The sequence below is a fragment of the Trachypithecus francoisi genome, unplaced genomic scaffold (assembly GCF_009764315.1).
Source record: "Trachypithecus francoisi isolate TF-2019V2 unplaced genomic scaffold, Tfra_2.0 Lachesis_group2, whole genome shotgun sequence".
NCBI lineage: Eukaryota > Metazoa > Chordata > Mammalia > Primates > Cercopithecidae > Trachypithecus > Trachypithecus francoisi.
Window position 1 is genome coordinate 152,060,241 of NW_022681465.1, and position 20,674 is coordinate 152,080,914.

General features: G+C 43.8%; 1 protein-coding gene across 4 annotated transcripts in view; it reads right to left on the reverse strand.

Annotated features, from left to right (window-relative positions):
* CYSTM1 (cysteine rich transmembrane module containing 1) overlaps positions 1-20,609 on the reverse strand; it is a 67,950-nt gene extending 47,341 nt beyond the window's left edge. The window contains exons 1-3 of one of the 4 annotated variants that reach the window (XM_033181020.1): positions 20,424-20,601; positions 3,534-3,583; positions 342-548 (exon numbers count right to left, since the gene is read on the reverse strand). In XM_033181020.1, the coding sequence (XP_033036911.1) occupies positions 342-548; positions 3,534-3,543 (217 nt within the window). In that variant the 5' untranslated portion in view covers positions 3,544-3,583; positions 20,424-20,601. Of the gene's footprint in view, positions 1-341; positions 549-3,533; positions 3,584-20,423 lie in introns of those variants that run through there. The other 3 variants (XM_033181021.1, XM_033181019.1, XM_033181022.1) reach the window with 3 other exon arrangements.
* Between the last annotated feature and the right edge of the window lie 65 nt (positions 20,610-20,674).

Here is a 20,674-nt window from a genome sequence, read left to right on the forward strand (position 1 = left end):
CTCAAAAGGCTAATTACTAAACCTAAAATACAAAGCTTGCTGCAAAGACCCAACTGCTAATTCCCTCCCTACCCCCAAGTGCTCTAAAGGGTGGCCCTCAGAAAACACGTTGGCCAGGAAGTCATCAGCTCCAGAGGGGACAAGAAGTGTGAATGTAGTAGGCAGAGCTGACTTGGGCCTCTTTTCAGGAGCGAGAATCCACCCTAAGCCATCATCAAGCTTTGGGGACACCAAGCACAAGTTGCAAAGGCTGGAAAGAGTTTCTTCTCTGCCAAAGAAAACATGCAAACATTTCCTTTGGTGACACAGGACTATACACCCACATATTCAGAGACACACACCTGTGGTTTTAGGAGGCTCCTGAGGTCCACCCTGCCAGCCGTACTGTGGGTATCCTTGGTAGGGGTACCCTTGAGGAGGTGGGTAGGGTCCCCCCATAGGTCCTGGACCCATTGGTTGTGGTGGATAAGGTGGGTATGGGGCCGTTGGACCAGGGCCCGGATATGGTGGAGGGTTCCCTTGGTTCATCGGGGACCTGTAAAGTGCACCTAAGAGACAAAAAGAATGAAAATTATTTGCATTTAACTGTAGAAATCATCAGGAATAAAATTCTAACCCATAAGATCATTTACCAAATACCTTCAAGCTATATCAAGCCTTGTGCAAATCTCTAGCTCTGCTCATTTTGTTTCCTTCTCATCATCACTATAATTGGCAATTATTTTATATATTTATTTGCTTTTTATCTATTTCCTCCACTAGACTGTAGGCTGTGACAGTAGACATCAAGTAAGTTTTAGATCACCACCATGTCCCTAGAGCACTGCACAGTACCTGGTACAAGGCAGTCCCTAAATAAATGTGTTAAATGAATAACAAGATATTTTGTTTTTTAAATCCTCTGAAACGTCCATAAATGTGATTGGAGAGCTTTAAGAAAGTGTTCTAACAGCACTAACTATAAGTCACATCAGTGGATGCTGATCCACTACTAGAAGCCCTCCAATCAACAGGATTGGGCCACAGTGGGGACTTCTAACAAGCAGCACCAGCAGCAATGACCAACCAAAGTTTGTAACCATCACCACTGCTCTGGGGATTGGGGTGATCTGGTTGTTCTCCCCAGACCTGCTGCTCTGAACAGTTGGACAGCGCTGTCTATAGAGAATGCCAAGCGTCTCCTCTGCCCATCCAGGCCCCTGAGACTCTGGGGGGCTCACCACGAACACTTATTTGTGTTTGCAGGACTCTGTCCTCCGTGGTTTGCTTCTGTGAGGGAAACCATGCTTCCCAGCCCCCAAGCCTGTTAATCATTCTCTTGATTGGGCTTGAAGTTCTCAGGGCCAGCATCTTGTTTCTGTTATTTCTTTAAGCTCCACAGTGCCTGGCATGGTGACTTTCAGATTAAAAACAAACAAATGGCCAGGCGTGGTGGCTCACGCCTGTAATCCCAGCACTTTGGGAGGCTGAGGCGGGTGGATCATGTTGAGATTGAGACCATCCTGGCTAACATGATGAAACCCCATCTCTACTAAAAATACAAAAAATTAGCCGGGCATGGTGGCACGTGCCTGTAGTCCTAGCTACTCAGGAGGCTGAGGCAGGAGAATCGCTTGAACTCGGGAGGTAGAGGTTGCAATGAGCTGAGATCGCGCCACTGCACTCCAGCCTGGGCAACAAAGCGAGACTCTGTCTCAAAAACAAACAATTACTGGGGAATGCAAAGTATAAACTCTATGAATGACTCACTTAAACAACATGATATCATCTGTCATACTGCTGCCTTGTACTGTTACCCATATCTTACATCAATAGTTAACTTTTTACCTATTTGGGTGTCTTCTATCCCCAACCAAATAGTAGGGAAGAGTCTCAGATTCAAAATGTAATAATTTCACTATTAATTATTTTCCATAACAGGCAATCAATAAATTCCTAAGTGACTTTATTATATAAAGGACAGAATAGTCATAAATAGTCTAGGTTCCCTAGAAAATCTGGATTACAGTAGCAGTGGACTTTGCTGGTTGCCCACACAACATCCATATTCTCCCCTCCTAACAGTAGTCAGGTTTCCAGGTAGATCTCTGCCCATTCTTCCTGTAGTTCATGTGCTTCAGGGAAAGCTCATCCCATCCAGCTCCAGGGTGAACCCAGTCTATCTAAGCCAATCGGGGTCACTCTCTCCACTTTTTCATCATGATTGATTCAAGGAATTCAGGACTTAACCCAGATGCAAATGGCACTCCCTGGCCACTGGGACTGGTTCTGAAGTGGTTCAATCAGTAAAAAGCTCGGACTCTTTTAACACACTCCCACCGAACCTTCCCTTCCCCTGTACAAAGGTATACACAAAGTCTAGGAAAGATAAGGCCTACAAAATTACTGACAGCAAATCTGCAGCCCTGAGAAGGAGCCAGCTTTAAGATTAAGTGGGCCACTCAGAAAGGCAGAGCAGAAAAAAGGAAAGAAATGGCATTCTGGATGACTTTATAACAACTCATAAATCAAAGACTAAAGCCTGGCCTAACCTAAACTACCTCTGCAGAACTTCCAGTCCTGGAAACCGATGGTAAGGTAAGGTAATGAACCCTCTGGGTAACATTCACAAATATACATTTATTAAGTGCTTTCTTGACACTGGACTAAGTAGTGAGGTATAGAGCTCAATATGCCTCAAACCCTACCCTTGGGCAACTGGTTGAAACAAACATAAGGACAATGATTTTTAGAAAACGTGGTGAACAGACTGCTGGGTAGGAGTAGGGGCTTAAACCTAGTACAAAGAGGTGCTGATGGAGAGAGTGTCATTTGAAGGAGTGTGATTATAAATTGAAACTCTATGTTAAGGGATCAAATGGCTTGAGGGTCTCTATTTCAACCATATCTGTATTGTCTCCCATTTTTGACACCACCTTATTTTTCCAGGGCCTGAAAGGGACTCAGAAAAAAAGTAGAGTTCTTTTCCTTTTCTGCTCTCTGGTCTGCAACTGGCAACACACACTGACCTAGGAACCCTCATGCAAAGGCTCATGGTGATTAACACTACAATTATCATATGAATTTGGATAAAAGCAAATGCATTTTTTTCCTCTCTCCTACCAGGAAGGCTGTAGAAAGCCTAGTGAGCCCTGGTTAACACAGAAATCAGTCTCATCAATCACCATATGGCCATTCCATTATTTATTTTTAAATCACACAAGTACAATACAGTTATCATAACTACTTCTGTCCTGAAATTCAGTGTGTGTAACCTAACTTCATTAAAACTGCAGTTTAACGTAATGAGTTCAACAAGATCATGTAGATCATTCTCACTCTAGCAAAGTCTGGACCTATATTTCTTTGAAGACATTGTTCATCTAAAAACAATGGGCAGTGAGGAGAAAAAAGAACAGCGTATAGAACTACTACAACTTCAGACCTCAATGTTTCATGACTTATCTTGATCCATCTGTTTGCATTATCCTGTGCAGTTCTCTCCCTGAGAACCTCAAAGCTCTCTTCCAAGTGTATGTGTCCTCCCCACTTACCCCCCATCATGTTTCTCTCTCATTTTTGGTATGTATCTTTCTCCATCTGCCTGAGGAAAAAAAAATGTAAGGTCTAGAAGGGAAAAATCCCATGAGTTATTCACAGAGGCATTTATACAAAGGATAAACCACAAAGGTGCTCCAGCTACCATGACCTCCTTCCACACATACACTTTTTCCCTTTGTTCCCAATATAGACAGTCATCTTGGAAGAATAAAAATCTGGATCTATTTTCAGTTTCCTCTAAACAAGAAAAAAATCCCAGTGAGAGAACGGCAAAAGTCACAGAAAGAGCATCTGTGCTGGATGAGAGATCCTAGAGCTGGCATTTGAAAAACAGGACTTCATCCAGTGGGAATCCATTGTTCCCAAGCTGGTAAAGAAGCAAAGCAAAGCAAAAAAGATTACCTAACACTGACACAGTATAGTACAAACCACTTTACATAAGCAAAACACAAAAGAGCTTTAAATTTAAGGTATGATACTGAACTTTGTAACATGACTGCTTTCCCTTATAAATTTGGTCAGGTAAAATATAAACCCTACTCTAGTGAAGTGTTTCACTACAGATCAAATGCAAACAGTGTAAACTGTAGCATTAAAGACAAATCAGAGCTCTAAAAGGGACAGCTCAAAGAGTGCTGCAGTCAAGATCCATTAATAGACTGCACTGAACACTGCTATCCCACGATCTCATTCAAGACATACTCAGAGTCACGGGATTAGCAGTCATTCAACCACACAATGAGAAGGGCAGAAACTATTCTTTGGGAAAGTGGTCAATGGAGATAAGACCTCATCAAAGTAGAGATGGAGGAAAAAAACCAATATTTTTCAATGTTGTTATTTTTTAAATTACAAGACAACTGCTAGACAGACTGGCACTAACTCTGCAGACAGTAAAGTGGAAAATTTTCCTCTGGAAAACTTAACAGTCCCAATGGAAAAAAAAATGACAGATACTAATAATTGGGGGGACACCAAAGAAATGACTCGCCAATTACTCCACAGTAAAGCCTATGCACACTGAACTTCTAATGGACTATTTACTGCCTCATACATAAATGAATGGACAAAGATTATCAGACATTGGAGGAAGGCCTCCAACATAAAAAATAGGTCAAAACAAAACAGAGGTAGGAAAAAAACAACCTAAATGTCCAAGGAAAGAAAATGTCCAAGAAAAAACCAAGGGTTTTTTTTTTTGCAGTTGTTTTAAAATTTATGCTTTTGAAGTATGATGTAATACTGTGTAAGAAAAATTTAAAAGCTATATATTCAGCATGTCTCAACTTTCTTTAAAATAAATATGAAAAACAGATCAATAGACCAGAGTAAGGAGTCCTAAAACACATCCATACAGTACAGTCTTCTAATTTAACAGACAGGCACCACTGTAATTCAGAAAAGAAAAGGTAGTCTTTCCAATAAATAGTGCTGGATTAATTGGATATTCTTGTGTTGGGAGAAATGACCCTTGATCTCCATGCTCACACATAAAAAAATCCACAATATATCACAGAAAAAAAATCACAGCATATCATAGACTTATACCAAAGCTAAACCAATCAAGCTTTTGGAAGAAAATATACCAAATATTCATGACTTTTGCAGTATTTATGTTGTGACCCAGAAGCTCTATTCTTAGAGATATATATATATAGAAGTGAAACAAATGTGTAAGTCCACCAAAAGACTTACACAAGAATGTTCAAAGCAGCTTTATTTATAATAGTCCCAAACAGAAAGCTATCCAAATGTTCATCAACAGCAGAACAGATAAATTATTATGTATTTATGCAGTAGAAAGTGACCCCAAAACAATAAATAAAAGAACTATTATTACGTGAAACAACATGGATGAATCCCAGACACAATGGGTGAGCAAAAGAAGACAGACTCGAAAGACTTCAATAATACTCTACTTAGTCTGTTTTGTGTTGCTATAAAGGACTATCTGAGGCTGGGTAATTTATAAATAAAAGAGGTTTATTTTGGCTCATGGTTCTGCTGACGGTACAAGAAGCATAGTGCTTGCATCTGCATCTGGTGAGGCTCTCAGGTAGCTTACAGTCATGGTGGAGGACAAAGGGTGAAGCAGGCACATCACATCATGAGGGTGGAGGGAGGTCCCAGACTCTTACTCACTCATTAGCATAAAGAGGACACCAAGCCATTCATGAAGGATATGCCCCCATGACCCAAACACCTCCCACCAACCCACCTCCAAAATTGGGGATCACATCCCAACATGAGATCTGGAGAGGACAAATATCCAAACCATATCATTCTGTTCCATTTATATGAGGTACAAGAAGAGCCAAAACAAATCTGTGGATACCGAAAAGAAAGATACCAAAATAAATCTATGAATACTGAGGAGAAGATACAAGGGAACCTTCAGGAATGATGGAAACGTTCTGTATCTGGAACTGAGTCATGTTTACATGAATACATATGAACGTATTGAGTTGTACATTAAGATTTTCAAACTTTATTGTAAGTTGTACAGTAACAGCAGACAGATATTTTGCTAGAAAAAAATATTTATTGTGGTTTTCCTTGGGTGCTGGAACTGTGGGCAATTTTTGTTACTTATACTCATCTGTATTTCTGAAAATTTCAAGAGAACCTATACAGTCAGAAAAAAGATTAAGTTTTCTTAGTGCTTTCAGATATATATCCATTCTGCCTGCCATTTTTTAATAGCTAGAATGCCACTTTAGCTGGGCTCAGTGGCTCATGGTTATAATGCCAGTGACTTGGGAGGCTGAGGCAGGGGAATCACTTGAGACCAAGAGTTCAAGACTAGCCTGGGTAGGGTAACATAGTGAAACCCTCTCCCCCCGCAAAAAAATTAGCAAGCTGTGGTGGTATACACAGTCCTAGCTGCTTGTGAGGCTGAGGTGGGAGGATCACTTCAGCCCAGGAGTCTGAGCTGCAGTGAGCTATGGTCATGACACTACACTCTAGTCTCAGCAACAGAACAAGACCCTGTCTCTAAAAAAAAAAAAAGTTAAAATTAACAAATATTTTTTTAAATGCTGCTTTAAACCTTCTATTCACTTCTGATATACCAATTTGCCTTCTCATTACTTACCTTCTTCTTGTTAACAATCTACTCAAAATCTGAATCTGCTCTTCACTGCTTTTTAAGGTGATTTTTGTAGTTGCAATTTTATTTTATTTTTTTCCACAAGACACTTTGGTTCTCTAAGGTCTTCAAATGTTTTCTTTCTGCTTCAAACCAAAAAGTCACTTGGTTGGGTACCAGACTTGGGGTAAAAATAACAAATTATTTTGGTTACATACAGACTTCTCTCTCTTGGAACCCTTCTTATTATCAAAGCCTAAAGCCATGCTTATCCTTATGTCCTTCAATTTAACTTTCTTGGTAACTCATAAAATTAAAGTTTAAAAACATGAGAGCAGGGCCAGGCACCATGGTTCACACCGGTAATACCGACACTTTGGGAGATCAAGGCAGGTGGATTGCTTGAGCCTAGGAGTTTGAGACCAGCGTGGGCAACATAGTGAGACCCTGTCTCTACAAAAAATAGGAAAATTACCTGGGTGTGGTGGTGTACATCTGTAGTCCCAGCTACTTGGGGGAGGCTGAGGTGGGAGAATCACTTGAGCCTGGGAGATTGAGGCTGAGGTGAGCCGTGATCATACCACGACACTCAAGCCTGGGAGACCGTGCAAGACCTTATCTCAAAAACAAAACAAAACAAAACAAAACAAACAAAGAAAAACTATGAGAGCAGATCTTACCCCAGAGACCTCAGTGTCTTTTTTTTTTTTTTTTTTCTAAACTCCCCATTAGCTGTTTTTTTTAACAAGATCTTTGTAAATAAATCACTTTACATTCTAAGTCCCTCAATACGGCTTGACTCTCACATCTATAATTTTCGGTGCGGTTTGTTCAGGTAAAACAAACAAACAAAAAATAGTTTTAGAATTACTGAGCTGTTTGTTTGTTTTTTTATTTTTTGAGACAGAGTTTCACTTTGTCACCCAGGCTGGAGTGCAGTGGCGCGATCTTGGCTCACTACAACCTCCGCCTTCCGGGTTCAAGCGATTCTCCTTCTTCAGCCTCCAGAGCAGCTGGGATTACAGGTGTGCACCACCATGCCTGGATAATTTTTGTATTTTTAGTAGAGATGGGGTTTCACCATGTTGGCCAGGCTGGTCTTGAACTCCTGACCTCAGGTGATCCGCCTGCCTCAGCCTCCCAAAGTGCTGGGATTACAGGTATGAGCCACCATGCCTGGCCTAGAATTACTGAGTTTTATGCTGCTGTATCATCTCTGGTTTAGAGTTTTCATCAAATTTTGGCGTGGACGTGTTAGTTTATTCCATTCACACAGCCATTTGTTCATCCATAAATACTTATGGGAGCATCAACTATTACCCAGTATTACTGGGTTCCAGGGGCTGTTGAGATAATGGTAAGCAAGAGACAGTTCCTATTCAGGGTATGACAGAGACAGACAATAACACCAGCAATTACAAAATCAAGCTAAGATAGAGGAAGCAGAGTGTACTGTAAGCTCAAAGTGGAGACAACTAATTACTCAGGGAAGTCAGAGAAAGATTCTAGGAGAAGTGATGATCACATGACTAAGCATAAACAGAAATTTGTATTACTCCAAATTTCATACTCTGCAGAGGCAACAATCTGTGTGATATTTCAGAGAAAAAGCAGAGCACATTTGAGGAACTGACTAGGTTTTTATGCCTGAAGCACACTTCATAGGATGAGGCCAATGGGTCAGCTCATAAACAGCTTTGCTAATAGCAGACTTCTAGGATTGCTGCATCTTCCTTTTCTATCGTTATTCTTTATTTCTTTTAAAAGGATTCATGTAACTTTATGTTTGTTTGTTCACTACTATTGACAAACTTAATAATTCACTTATTTCATGATGTTTATTAAGTACCTACTACATATCAGGTCTAGAGCTGGGGATAAGAGGTAAAGAACTATAGCTGGCTTGCTCCTCCCCTTCAGTACTGCTATTAATACAAATAAAATTATCATTTCAATTTGTCTGCTACTGCATCAGATGGAATATGCTGGAAGTTTTCCAAATTCTAAGGATATGGTGAAGGTAGTTTGACAGAATAGACAAAACTTACTTTGGGAGGTCCAGAAGGCATTTACCTCAAAGTAGTATACAATTTACTAAAACTGAAGTACAAGTAGAAGCCCAAATGACTCCCCAATTGGGAGAGTCATACCACACATACTTGTGAATGTACAGTGAGCAGAGGTAAGAAATGATGGTCTCAAATCTTAAACCCAAGACCAAAGCCACAAGAATAGGCATTCCAGAACTGTAGGCCTTCTCCTAGGAAGAACTTGCTGCTGATATGGACACTTCAACACAGGAGCCCCAGGGGGATAGCAATAGCAGGGATTTACATTTTTAAAGATGGTAGCAGTGCTCCCAGTAACAGTGCAACACCAGGAGACCGCTGATAGTTAGCATAACATAGACAAGATATTTCTTTTTACGACTTGCTCAGCATTTTAGACACATTTGCTAGGTACTGTCATTTCCTAAACTGCTCTTCTTTTTTTTTTTTTTTTTTTTTTTTTGAGACGGAGTCTTGCACTGTCTCCCAGGCTGGAGTGCAGTGGCCGGATCTCAGCTCACTGCAAGCTCCGCCTCCCGGGTTTACGCCATTCTCCTGCCTCAGCCTCCCGAGTAGCTGGGACTACAGGCGCCCGCCACCTCGCCCGGCTAGTTTTTTGTATTTTTAGTAGAGACGGGGTTTCACCATGTTAGCCAGGATGGAACTGCTCTTCTTTTAGGGACAGACTGGAGGAAGACAACCTGCAGTATTACTCCATTATTGTCCAAATACTGATTCTGGCCTCAATCTCCCAAATATTATTGGCCATCCCCTACCTCATTTACTATCTCTTGTTTGTCACAGAGTTTTACCAGGCCCTGAGCTATTCTCATATTGTCAATGAATGAATAAGTATTAGAACGTATCTTTTATATCAACATTTTGGCTGTGGTTTCAGAATAGCCCCTCTATGGAGTACAAAATGACACATAGCTCAGATACAGGACCTTTCGCTGAACAAGGGCATCAAAGTGCACATGGAAGGCAAAAACTAACAATGGATCATCTATCTCTGAAGGCCCTGGCCTAGTGTGATGAAGAGGTTCAGAGACTATCTTATTTTCCTCTCTCACAAAAAATATCTGATATAAAAACCACACACTGCTTTTATAACTGAGTTCATATGAAGCTAAAAATCTACAAACTATTAAGTAACATGGTTTGCTAATGCATTCAGATAATTGCTTTAAGCCACTATCCCCAACATTAAGATAACACAAAGATGTAAGTATTCTCAACTTGTCCTGATAGATTAGGAACAGCAAATTCTGAAAAGTCATACCATAACTACATTAATTATCCATAGTTCAGAATTATTAGAAAATATGACTATAGTCAATCTTGTCTCCCTCCAATATTAAACTTGGTAGGTACATTTTAGCATTCTTCCAGACTTAAGAGACTTTCTGAGGGAATCCAGAGAAGTTCCCTTCAACAGAGGATAACATATCATCTGCTAAAACTTTTTTTCATAAAGCTTTCTGTAAAGAACCTCTGGTTGGATTCAGGGCTTGGTGCTCTGTAAGATATAACATTTATAAACAGCCCTGGGAAAAAACACATTACTGAATTTAATACTGAAAATATCAACAACTAAATGTATTCAGTACTCAATACAATACTGAAAATATCAACAACTAAAATGACCTACCCTTAGCCACCAGGTATTGGTGTCCCATTCCTCCCTAATGTTTAGAGGGAACAGCCTTTCTTTTTATAGCGTGTCTATCCTTTTTTCTTATAAACTTTTTAATAAAGACATATTTTTAAGTAAAACCCCAAATAAATAAATAAAAACACCCTATCCTTTGAACGAGCAATTCTACCTTTAGGAATTTATCTTACAGATATATACTAGTGCCAGCCAGTATGCAAAAAAAAAAAAAAAAAAAACCAACTTTATACACATGCATATATATTAAATATAAGTTCATCAATATGGGAATGGTTAAATAAACCATGGTATTTCCAATCCATGGAACTCCCGCTATATGACCCTTCAGAAGAATAAGTTAGAACTACCTGTGCTGATATGAAAAAGTACCAACATGGTGGGAAAAAAGCAAATTGCAACACAGTGCATTCTATTACCCCATTTGGATTTAAAAATAAACTTCTGTTTCTAAACCTGAATAGATCACAGTTACACTAATGAATACAATTATTGATTAAACTGTACATTTATATTATACATACTTTTTTATACATATGTTATATTTAACAATGAAAGTTAAAACCCTTGCTAATCATCTTTAGGTAAAGTCATCATGTATGGTCCTCCGCAAAAGCCAGAGGACTGCCTAGATGCAGTACTCCCCTCTGCATTCAGCTTATGGAAGGGTCCTCACAGGTGAGCCTCAGTCCCTTGTCTAATGGATCCTGGCATTGTCAGCAAACCCTGATTATAATACCTTCCCCACATTTCTGGTACCTCCATATGGGAGAGGAGCACATCTAGCCTCACCCAACCACTCAGTTCAGGGACTCTGGTCAGTACCCCACCAACATTGCTATCTGAAAGCCAGTGGAGAAATGAAGGTTGGCTTCTCCTCAGAAAAATAGGGTAGGGATCTCTGAATTACATCTAGTCACTGTGACATATAGGACAGCATTATAATTGGAACTTCAAATAGTCAACCCTCAAAGTGAGAATGGAGAGAAAATGCGGCCCAGCAAGAGAGAGGCTCAAAAGAGAGGGCAGCATTGAACAGAAGGGAAAGGAAAAGGAAAGAAAGCTGTTAACACAGAAAGTGACTTGGGGAATTGAAAGGAGAGGTTAGGGCATGGAGAGAGAGAGAAAAGGGAAAAACTCTGCCCCCTGCCAAGTTGAGAGGACACACTAGAAAGGGACAGGTCCATCCCTCCCAACAAGCCTGACAAGGCCACTTCCCAGGCCAGGTCCCCCGCCAGCCCAGCCCCTGAAAGACAGGCTCTGCCCGCCTCCTCCCAGAGCATTAGATTAGGCTTTGTGGGAAGGTTGGAATCTTGATGGTTTAGAAAGAGGCCCCTACAGCTTAATGTGCTGACAATTTAACTAAGCGCTCCTGGTTCCTGATGAAATACCAAGCCAGCCCGGCTTTGCTCCATCATGAAAGCACGCTCTCCTGACCCTCTGAGGGAACAGCAGCTCAGTCAGCACTGCAGGGTGGCTCTTAATGGACAACAGTGAATTTCACATCAAACCAGGAAGTATCACTTGTACCTATCATGTGCTGCATCCTAAGAGACCATACAACCCAGGGCAGCTCACCCTCCCCCTTTCTTCTGTTTTCATAGGATTCTTAAAGGAATAGGCTTTACAGACAATGAAGATAGGAGAAAAAAAAAATTCTAGATGATAGCTTCAGTTTCTATCATTAGCAACATCCACAAACAGTTCACTATATGTGAAAGGAACTCAAAATAGTTTGGGTTACTGATTAGTTTTTAAAAAAAAAATAGCATCCCTCCTGCCCCCCAAGAAACATTTGAGTTTCCCAGGAGCATCTGAGTTTTCTAAGAGCACACTGGCACAGAAAGAACAATGTAACACAGCATCAATGAAGCCACACCCCTGGCAGAGGGCCTAGAATTTAACATAGTATCCAGCCTCACCACCACTCAGACCTCTTTTTGGCAAACTTCAGATCAAAACATCAGTGGTTTCATATTGCATTTACCTCTTGTTACCTCCTAGATTCTTCATTCTGTGGCCTTCCTAGTATCATAGAGCTACACAAGTTTTAGGAGAAAGACAGGATTGAAGGGGCCCTCTCTGAGGGCCTGCCTATTCCACACCATCCTACCACCCATCTACTGCTGCCTGAAAAACTCACTATTAGTGAGTCATATCTTTGGGTAAAGGCCGTATTGCCCCAAGTGGGATATGTGCAACTTGGAGAACATGGACAAACAACTTCAATAGTTTATACCTTCTATTTGTGACAGGTGATATAGTAGTTATCAGTTTAAGGCAATGATATTGTTTCCCTTTTTTTTTTTTTTTTTTGTTTGAGGCGGAGTCTCGCTCTGTCGCCCGAACTGGAGCGCAGTGGCCGGATCTCAGCTCACTGCAAGCTCCGCCTCCCAGGTTTACGCCATTCTCCTGCCTCAGCCCCCCGAGTAGCTGGGACTACAGGCGCCCGCCACCTCGCCTGGCTAGTTTTTGTATTTTTAGTAGAGACGGGGTTTCACCGTGTTAGCCAGGATGGTCTCGATCTCCTGACCTCGTGATCCACCCGTCTCGGCCTCCCAAAGTGCTGGGATTACAGGCTTGAGCCACCGCACCCGACCTGTTTCCCTTTTAAACAAATTTTAAGGTTTTAAAAATTGGGTCAACTTTAAGAAAAATGTTAAACAACAGTACAGATGACATAAAGATACGAAAAAATCATGTAGAGGAACACAAGTGAAGTGTGAAAAACACTAGGGTTTCCACTTTCAAGACCCTCCCTTTAAATACAACTACCCGGCCAAAGGTGGTGTCACACACTTTGGGAAGCTGAGGCAGGAGGATCCCTTCAGGCTAGGACTTTGAGAACAGCCTAGTCAACATAGCAAGACCTAGTCAGCATAACAAAAAATACAGACGGGGGTCCTGCTATGTTGCAGTGGCAGTGGCCCCCGTGGCTCTTGCAGGTGCAGCAGCTCATGCAGCAGTATTGCTTGAGCTCAGGAGTTCGAGACCAGCCTGGGCAACATAGTGAGACTCCCATCTCTATAAAATAAAAATAAAAAATTAACCAGGCCCAGTGGCACGTGCCTGTAGTCCTAGCTACTCAGGAGACTGAGGTGGGAAGATCGTTTGAGCCCAGGAGTTTGAGCCTGCACTGAGCTATGATCATGCCATGCACTCTAGGCTGGCAGACTGTCTCTAAATCAAAATAATAATCAGTAAATAAATACAATTATTCTTCATTAGTTTTTCACATAGCCACCACCAGACATTAAAGGTCACAAAAATTCAACAAAGTTAGCAGAGCCAGAAGGGTGCAGAAACTGCAATCAAAGATTAGACGGGCTTTAGAAAGGGTGGTGCTGGGGAGGGAAGGTTGTTAGTGGGGAAGAGGCGGAAGGGCAAAATCTGGAGTGTCCAGGAAGTTAGTGGCAGCAGGAAAGCACTAAGTATTCGACTTAACAATAAGGGCTCACGGAATAGGCACATTCTTACAAATGTCCCTCTCTTCACACACTTTCTCCCCAACTGATTCTGCCCAAGATTCTGAAACTGAAAGCTGACTGGTAAAGTACTGCATGCAGCATTAAACGTTTAACGTGGCAGAAGTCTAGCACCATTTCCCAGGTCTTCCTCTCCCCAAATGTCTTTGTAGTTCAACTGTTTCCCATCCCTACTTTTATCTGAATAAGCAGCATACCTAGATAGTTTTCAGTTACGATGTTTTCTGAGCCAATGCTCTTGAGACTGGCTAATGATTCTTTAGCACAAATAATCAGGAAACTAGTGACAGGCACCTCTGAATAAGGCATTTACTCTTCAGTGAGTAAATCAGGTAGATCAAACTCTCCTCCCACCATGACCATCAATATTCTCCCTTAAACTATTTAATGAAGAGTTCAGAAAAAATAAATCATCTGTTGTTTTTGGCAAAGTCATACCACAAGCTTGCTGCCCACAGAGAACGGATTCAAACCATTTGTCTCCTTTGCTTTAGATGTGAGGACCTACCCAGTTTCCAAGATCTGGCTTTGAGGCCTAAATCAATAATAATATTCCACATACATCTCCTAAAAGCTACATAGGAATCATTCCAAGCTCACTTCCTTTTGAAGATTCCTTTGTGTAGTGCCCAAAGTGGTGTGAACCTTTTTGGTTGTAAAGTGGGAGGGTCAGCTCGTGTTCAATTCCCTTGCTTTATACTGCTGCTGTTTAATTGTTGACTCCCATTTTATAGCCAAGCCAATTAGTAGCCTTGGCCAAGCGTGAGGAGCTTGGAAGCCTGAAACATGGCACTCAGCTAAGCCTATAGAAAACAGAAAGCCTTTTCTGTCAGAATTTCCCTCATGAGAGAGAGCTTGACCTGGCCAACAAATGTCAGAAGTCTAAAAGTTGGATGTTGTAGTTCAGTACGTAGTGTCCCTGGGCACATCAGGAAGCACTTGAATCTTACTACATTGAGTGACAGGACTGGTGGCCTGACACAGGTGAGGGAAATTTTAAAAGATGACTATTTCACTCCTCATCCAATTTAGTGAGCAATATTACTCCCTTTCATCTCTGACCGGCTTAATAACTAACTCCTTTGAGGGCTGTGACACTTTCTGATAATACCCTTGCTGTTAAAAAGGATGCTGGGTCAAAGGCTGCCAGTCCCACAGCCTTCTATGTTACTGGTTTACTCCAGGCACTCCAAAAAAAAAAAAAAAAAAAAAAACAAGACCAGTTTAGCAGAGAATAAAAGAAAAAAGAGAGTGAGGCTGGGCGCGGTGACTCACATCTGTAATCCCAGCACTTTGGGAGGCTGAGGTGGATGGATCACCTGAGGTCAGGAGTTCAAGACCAGCCTGGCCAACATGGTGAAACCCTGTCTCTACTAAAAATACAAAAAATTAGCCGGGTGTGGTAGTGCACGCCTGTAGTCCCAGCTACTCGGGAGGCTGAGGCAGGAGAATCATTTGAACCTGTGAGGCAGAGGTTGCAGTGAGCTGAGATCATGCCATTGCACTCCGGCCTGGGAGACAGAGCAAGACTCTGTCTCAAAAGAAAAAAAAAAAGAAAAAGAAGGCCGGGTGCGGTGGCTCAAGCCTGTAATCTCAGCACTTTGGGAGGCCGAGACGGGTGGATCACGAGGTCAGGAGATCGAGACCATCCTGGCTAACATGGTGAAACCCCGTCTCTACTAAAAAATACAAAAAAACTAGCCGGGCGAGGTGGTGGGCGCCTATAGTCCCAGCTACTCGGGAGGCTGAGGCAGGAGAATGGCATGAACCCGGGAGGCGGAGCTTGCAGTGAGCTGAGATCCGGCCACTGCACTCCAGCCCGGGCGACAGAGCGAGACTCCACCTCAAAAAAAAAAAAAAGAAAAAGAAAAGAAAGAAAAAAAAGAGAGTGAACAATCTGAGCTTTACTATTTATATATGAAATACAAACAGGAATTTAGTTAGCCTCAGGCTTCCAGATTTTTATTTTTATTTTTGAGACAGAGCCTCCCTCTGTCTCCCAGGCTGGAGTGCAGTGGCACGATCTTGGCTCATTGCAACCTCTGCCTCCTGGGTTCAAGCAATTCTTGTGCCTCAGCCTCCCGACTTAGCTGGGATTACAGGCGTACGCTACCACGCCCAGCTAGTTTTTGTAATTTTAGTAGAAACAGGGTTTCACCATGTTGGCCAGGCTGGTCTTGAACTCCCGGCATCAAGCAATCCACCCACCTCGGCCTCTCAAAGTGCTGAGATTACAGGTGTGGGCCACTGTGCCCAGCCATTTTTAATTTTTTATTTATTTTTTTTGAGACAGAGTCTCGCTCTGTCGCCCGGGCTGGAGTGCAGTGGCCGGATCTCAGCTCACTGCAAGCTCCGCCTCCCGGGTTTACACCATTCTCCTGCCTCAGCCTCCGCAGTAGCTGGGACTACAGGCGCCCGCCACCTCGCCTGGCTAGATTTTTGTATATTTTTAGTAGAGACGGGGTTTCACCGTGTTAGCCAGGATGGTCTCGATCTCCTGACCTCGTGATCCGCCCGTCTCGGCCTCCCAAAGTGCTGGGATTACAGGCTTGAGCCACCGCGCCCGGCCTTTTTTTTAAGCGACAAGGTCTCATTCTGTCTTCCAGGCTAGAGTGTGGTGGCGTGACCATAGTTCATTGCAGCCTCAAACTCCTGGGCTCCAGCAACCCTCCTGCCTCAGCCTCCTGAGTAGCTAGGATTACAGGCACATACCACATGCCCAGCTAATTTTTAAAAATTTTTTTGTAGCAATGGGGGTCTCCTTGTGTTGTTCAGGCTGGTCTTGAACTCCTGGGCTCAAGCGATCCTCTTGCCTCAGCCTCCCAAAGTGCTAGGATTACCGCACTGGGCCTCAGATCTTGATTACAGGCTGATTAGTAACCAAGCCCATAAAGCCCCAGGAAAAACAAAACAAAACAAAAAAAACAAAAAAACAAAACAAGCAAAAAGGTCAGGCATGGTGGCTCATGCCTATAATCCTAGCGCTTTGGGAGGCTGAGGCAGGCAGATCGCTTGAGCCCAGGAGTTTGAGGTAAGCCTGGGCAACATGGCAAAGCTCCAGCTCTACAAAAAAAACACAAAAAATTAGCTAGGTGTGGTGGTGCAGGCCTGTAGTCCCAGCTACTCAGGAGACTGAGGCAGGAGGATGGCTTGAGCCCAGGAGGCAGAGGTTGCAGTGAGCTGAGATCACACCACTGCACTCCAGCCCAGGCAACAGAGCCAGACTCTGTCTCAAAAAAATTTAAAAAACCAAATAAGCAAAAAGGCCTTAGATAGCCAGGCATGGTCGCCTGTAGTCCCAGCTACTCACAGGGTTGAGGTGGGAGCATCACTTGAACCCAGGAGTTACAGACCAACCTGGAAAACATAGCAAGCCCTGTTTCTGAAAAAAAAAAAAAAAAAAAAAAAGGAAGGCCTTGAATAAGGCTTTCCCAAAAATTTAGAACTTCAAACTCTTTCAAAACACTTTTATCACATCTCAAAATATACCATTCATCCAAGAAGTAAAACATTCTGCCTTGGAAGAGCTCAAATTTCATATAAGCCTCTCATTAATTCTCCTCGGTACCTCTGTGAGGAGGTACTGACCCGCATTCAAGGTCAAAGAAAGTTTCTGTGCCAAGAAAGGAGTGCCCTGATCAAGGCCTTAGTTGACTAAAGGTGAGCTCAAAATGCTCCATCCCATACCCTAGCCCTGCCTTTCACCTCAGCCCAGTTCCCCTTAAGAAAGAGCGTTTCTGTTAAAGCCCAGCCCTGTTGTTTATTATAGCTTGTATTTAGGGAAACACACTAACATTTTTTTCCTGACAGTAAAGTCTTAAGTTCTCTACCAATGGGAAAACTTGTGGGGGTGGCAGGGGTGAATGAAAGCGGAAAATTTCCAAAAACTTTTGGCCTACTTAACTGCCCTGACAGCACATAGTTATTTTGTTTGGGAAAGGAGGGGGTGGACTGTTTCTTTCCAAGGGAACCACAATTAGTTGGTCACCTCAAATATTATCAAAGAGATCTGGAAAATAGTTACTTTTCTAAATTTTTTAATGTGGTCAAGACATCTGATTTCCAGCGATTCTTAATATTAACAGCCTCCTGCAAAGCCCCTTAAAAATCACTATCATAATCTCTACCACTCAGCAGGAACACAGGGAGAGAAAACTACTCTGGCCTTTTACACACTTCGGGGCTTCTTTTACAGAGAATGACTTCACTGATCTGATTGGAAGTCTCGTTTCCCCAGGTCTCACCCTGGATTTGCCCTCCTTTGAGTGCTGCACTGGTTTCTATATTTACGCAGAAACCAGCTGCGGCCACCTTCCTTCACAATTTTCAAACCTGCCTTTTACTGTACAGGATCCCTGGAGGTCCAGTTCTGTTTTCTGGAGTCAAAGAAATACAAAATAAATTTCACTACCTCCTAGAAAACAGACGTTGGTAAGTTTCAACATAAAATAGACAGTTCTTGAACCCAGGAGGCAAAGGTTGCAGTGAGCCGAGATCTCAATACTGCACTCCAGCCTGGGCGACAGAGCAAGACTCTGTCTCAAAAATAAACAAATAAATAAAATAGACAGCTGTGTATTTTTTTGGTCATAGCACCAATAAATTTCAGGGCTGGGAAAAATCATAAATTACCAAAGCATTCTTTTTCATACAACCAAAATATATTTTTCCTGTTGCTCATGAAATTAAGACAAAATAGCTAACTAACACGCAGCCTTACACTGAGAAACTCAAAGCTAGTAGGAAAGGACTACAGAATTTTTTTTTTTTTTTTTTTTTTTTGAGACAGAGTCTCGCTCTGTCGCCCAGGCTGGAGTGCAGTGGCGCAGTCTCGGCTCACTGCAAGCTCTGCCTCCCGGGTTCACGCCATTCTCCTGCCTCAGCCTCCCGTGTAGCTGGGACTACAGGCGCCCGCCACCACGCCCGGCTTGTTTTTTGTATTTTTAGTAGAGACGGGGTTTCACTGTGTTAGTCAGGATGGTCTCGATGTCCTGACCTCGTGATCCGCCTGCTTTGGCCTCCCAAGGTGCTGGGATTACAGGCGTGAGCCACCGCGGCCGGCCAGGACTAGAGATCTTTGATCTACAATTAATAAATAGTATGGGACTCCTTTCAGCTCACCCAGTGCCCCATATGAATGTTTTCAGTACTGGTTCGCCTTTAATAACTTCCCCCTATTAAATCTCTTACCAGTCATTTGGGATTTGGATTTCACCGTAGGTATAAGAGGTGTTTGTAAGACACTCTGAAACCTCTGAAGGGCAAAGTGCTGTGGACGCTATAACCTCCCTGCATACTGAGGGAGGCAGAGCTCTCAATCAGTCATTAAATCCAGTCAAATGAGATACTCGAAAATGAGCTGCCCTTGGGTGGGTCCTTTCATAAGAAGGAATTAAAAAAAAAAAAAAAGTCTGCTAACATGATTACTCCACAAAGTTTACATGTATCATATTGTATAAATCTATAAATATGTACAATTATTTTTTGTTAAATTTTTCAAGATCTGCCAACAACGGCTGGAGAAGGCACCTGGCTGCCTGAGCCCCTACCTTTGTCGGTTACAAGTATTTCATAAGCAGGGTTCGAGGCATCCCATCAGAGAAGAGTGTTGTCACCTTTCTGCCGGAATGTCACACCAACTTCCTCAGTGTTGCCCTCACACCAACTTCCTCAGTGTTCCCCCTACCCCAATCTAGCCAACGTTTCAATGGCTCCCCACAGGACACAGTGCCTCTCAGCTGAGCACTCAAGGGTGCTTTCCTACCCTCCCTAACCTAATTCTCCAAAGATTTTTTTCCCCCAAAACAGCCCAGCAGACGGTCCAGTTAGTCCCCAAACCGTTTTTCCTCATGGGCTCCTTCCCCAGGGGTCCTCCCCTCCTTCTCTCCCCCCTGCAACCTCCACTGCTACCGGGAGATTAGTTCCCACCCGTCAGGACCCGGCTCAGATTTCACTTCCTCCAACAGGTCCGCTCAGATCCCAATCCACGGCTCTCAACAGCAGCCGGGATTCCTTTCCCCCGCAACGACTTCTTTGAACACCCCGGCCTCCGAGGGCCGGCTTCGCGTCCCCTAGTTACTTCCAGTCACTAGTTACTTCCGCTCTGCTCCCACCCGCGGGACTCGCGACCGGCCCCCTGCCCCCGGCTGGCCCAGCTCGGAACACGCAGAGCGGCGCTTCAGAAATCGCAGCTCAAGGCAAGGAAATCCAGAAGCCTCCCGCGGACGTCCCCCGGGACGGGGTGTGGCAAGCCCCGCTCCGAGCCCGCCGACTCCTCGTGAGACTAGAACCGCAGCGACGCGGAGCCCCTGCGAGTCCACCGCCGGGACGCGCGGCGCGGCGACCAGGAGACTCAGAGTAGCCGCGGGGCGCCAGAAGGGATCCAGCTGGCGGCGGCCGTTTCCCTGCCTCCCTGCCCCTCCCCAGGGGCTGCGCGAACCCCTGCCTGAAACCGGCCCGCCTGGGTGCCCGCCAGTTCTAAGGGCGCTCTCTGGGGAGCCCGGGTACGCGCACAGCCCTGGACGCGCCCTGTCCGCGCCTGATCCCCGCCCTGGTCCCAGCTGGGTCCGGCCAGGTTCGCCACACCTCACCTCTCCTCTCCACGAACCGACTGGATAACGGTCGGGTCTGGACCTGAAGAGCCCGGACCAGCCCGCAGTAGACTCGCCGCACCTGTCTCAGAGCGAGTGAGGAGCAGCCCGGCGCCTGACGTCACGGCCGCCCCCAGTGCAGCGAACCGGGAGTCACCTGATCACCCTGGCAACGTGCGCGGGGCGGGGCGGGGCGGGGCGGGGCGGGGCGGGGCGGGGCGGGGCGAGGCGAGGCGGGCGTCACAGCACGA